This window comes from Pundamilia nyererei, unplaced genomic scaffold, assembly GCF_000239375.1.
Source record: "Pundamilia nyererei isolate P.nyererei 1_Seehausen unplaced genomic scaffold, PunNye1.0 scaffold00478, whole genome shotgun sequence".
Classification (NCBI taxonomy): domain Eukaryota; kingdom Metazoa; phylum Chordata; class Actinopteri; order Cichliformes; family Cichlidae; genus Pundamilia; species Pundamilia nyererei.
Window position 1 is genome coordinate 174,566 of NW_005187879.1, and position 1,655 is coordinate 176,220.

General features: G+C 39.3%; 1 protein-coding gene across 1 annotated transcript in view; it reads right to left on the bottom strand.

Moving 5' to 3' along the window:
- The window catches only part of LOC102202765 (beta-Ala-His dipeptidase-like), a 4,352-nt gene extending 2,789 nt beyond the window's left edge, over positions 1–1,563 (bottom strand). The window contains exons 1-2 of the mRNA XM_005753922.2: positions 1,077–1,563; positions 680–790 (exon numbers count right to left, since the gene is read on the bottom strand). Coding sequence (XP_005753979.1) covers positions 680–790; positions 1,077–1,184 — 219 coding nt within the window. The 5' untranslated portion in view covers positions 1,185–1,563. The remainder of the gene's footprint in view (positions 1–679; positions 791–1,076) is intronic.
- Between the last annotated feature and the right edge of the window lie 92 nt (positions 1,564–1,655).

Consider the following 1,655-nt stretch of genomic DNA (forward strand, 5'->3'; position numbering starts at 1 on the left):
ATTGGTGGTGTTTTTGTTGTTGTTGTTTTAAATAAAAATAATTACATTTTGGTTTGAAGATAATATTGTTACATTTATGCATTTGCATGAACTGGGGATGGAGGCCATTTTTGGCCAAGGTCTTTAAGGTTGTCAAACTGTATGACACACTGACAGACAGAAGCCACACTGCAAGACCAACAAATGGACTGTGACAGGCACACACATACACCATTCTCCTCATAAAAACACTTAGCTGATCTAACTGAATCCCTCTCTGAGCTTACCGCTGCTAGCGGAATGAGTGTGATTGTTTTACACTTGAGTTTGCTGAGTATCTCGGCAAGCTGATTGTTATACAGTACTTTTATTTTTTACTGATTATTGCAGTATATAGGCTGCAATAATCATTTAATTTCAGTCTGTGTATTTTTGTAGATACCATACGAAATGACAATAAACCTTGACGACTTGACAGATTAATTTAATAAAACCAAAACTCATATATTTTGAATCTGTGTAGGGTTTAGGATTAGGGCTGGCACTAGGGTCATTATTGATGATGATTGAGATTTTGTTTGACTCACAAGCTCAGATATTAAAGTAAATTGTCTAAACCCAATACACCTAACGGCATAGATTACAACAGTTCTAGCATTCAGAGTTCAGTGCTGCTAGAGTAAGGAGCAGATATTTGTACCTCCACATATTCGTCCTGGTGGCTGTCAACATACTGCGCTAGCTCCGTGTACTGGAAAGCATGGGCAGCAGAAATGAGCAGCAGGATGGAAGGCAGGACTTGAGGGTTCATCTGTTACAAGAGTCAGAAACAAAATCAGCAAAACCACACACACAAAAAGATTATTACTTTATTACACTAGATGTGTGTACTCCGAAAGCTCCCACAGCCAAAACACAACAGATTAAAACTTTCCTATTTTAAATTTTTGTCACATTTTTGTTAATCTCCCCATCAGTTTAGAATATAAGCTGAATGGGAGGACTGTATCCTGAAATCATGCATGTTTTAATTTAGTTTGATATAAAATTCACCTACAAGCATTCTGAAAGTTACTGTCCGCTAACTTGTGTCTTACCTTTTCTCTGCTGGAAATGTGTAAGATAGTTTCCTCAGGCTCGCAGACTGTGGTCCTGTGCTGTTGACTTGATTTTATACCGAGCCCCAGGGTCAAGCAGTGAAACATTTCTTGACATAAAGCCAGGACAGCTGACAAAGTGATTTTTTTTTTTCTGCTGAAAAGTGCAGGAATTAAACTCTGATCTATTGATTTGACTCCAAGTATGTGTACCTGTGGGCGAAGAGTGGACCTTAGGAATGCAGGGTCAGCGGGAACAAAGGAGCATGTGAAAGTCCAGTTGTTTGTGTTTTGGAATCTCCAAGCAAACCCAGCTGTGAGGACAAAAGAAGAGCTCAGCAAAGCTTTTGTTGTTCCATATTAGCCTGGTGTCCCACTGTGGTTAACTTAATGTCAGCCATTTCTACCTGACATTATTAACCTAAGCTGGGATTGTCTGAACATATTTAATCCCGTCACCACCTCCTGTTCATTGGATAAATTGTCCTCGCTCACAACATCCTGTTTCTCTTTGTGTGCCTCAGTGTGAGACAGGAAAAGAGACTCAGGAGTTGTTACACTGAAATAAAAATGTACGGG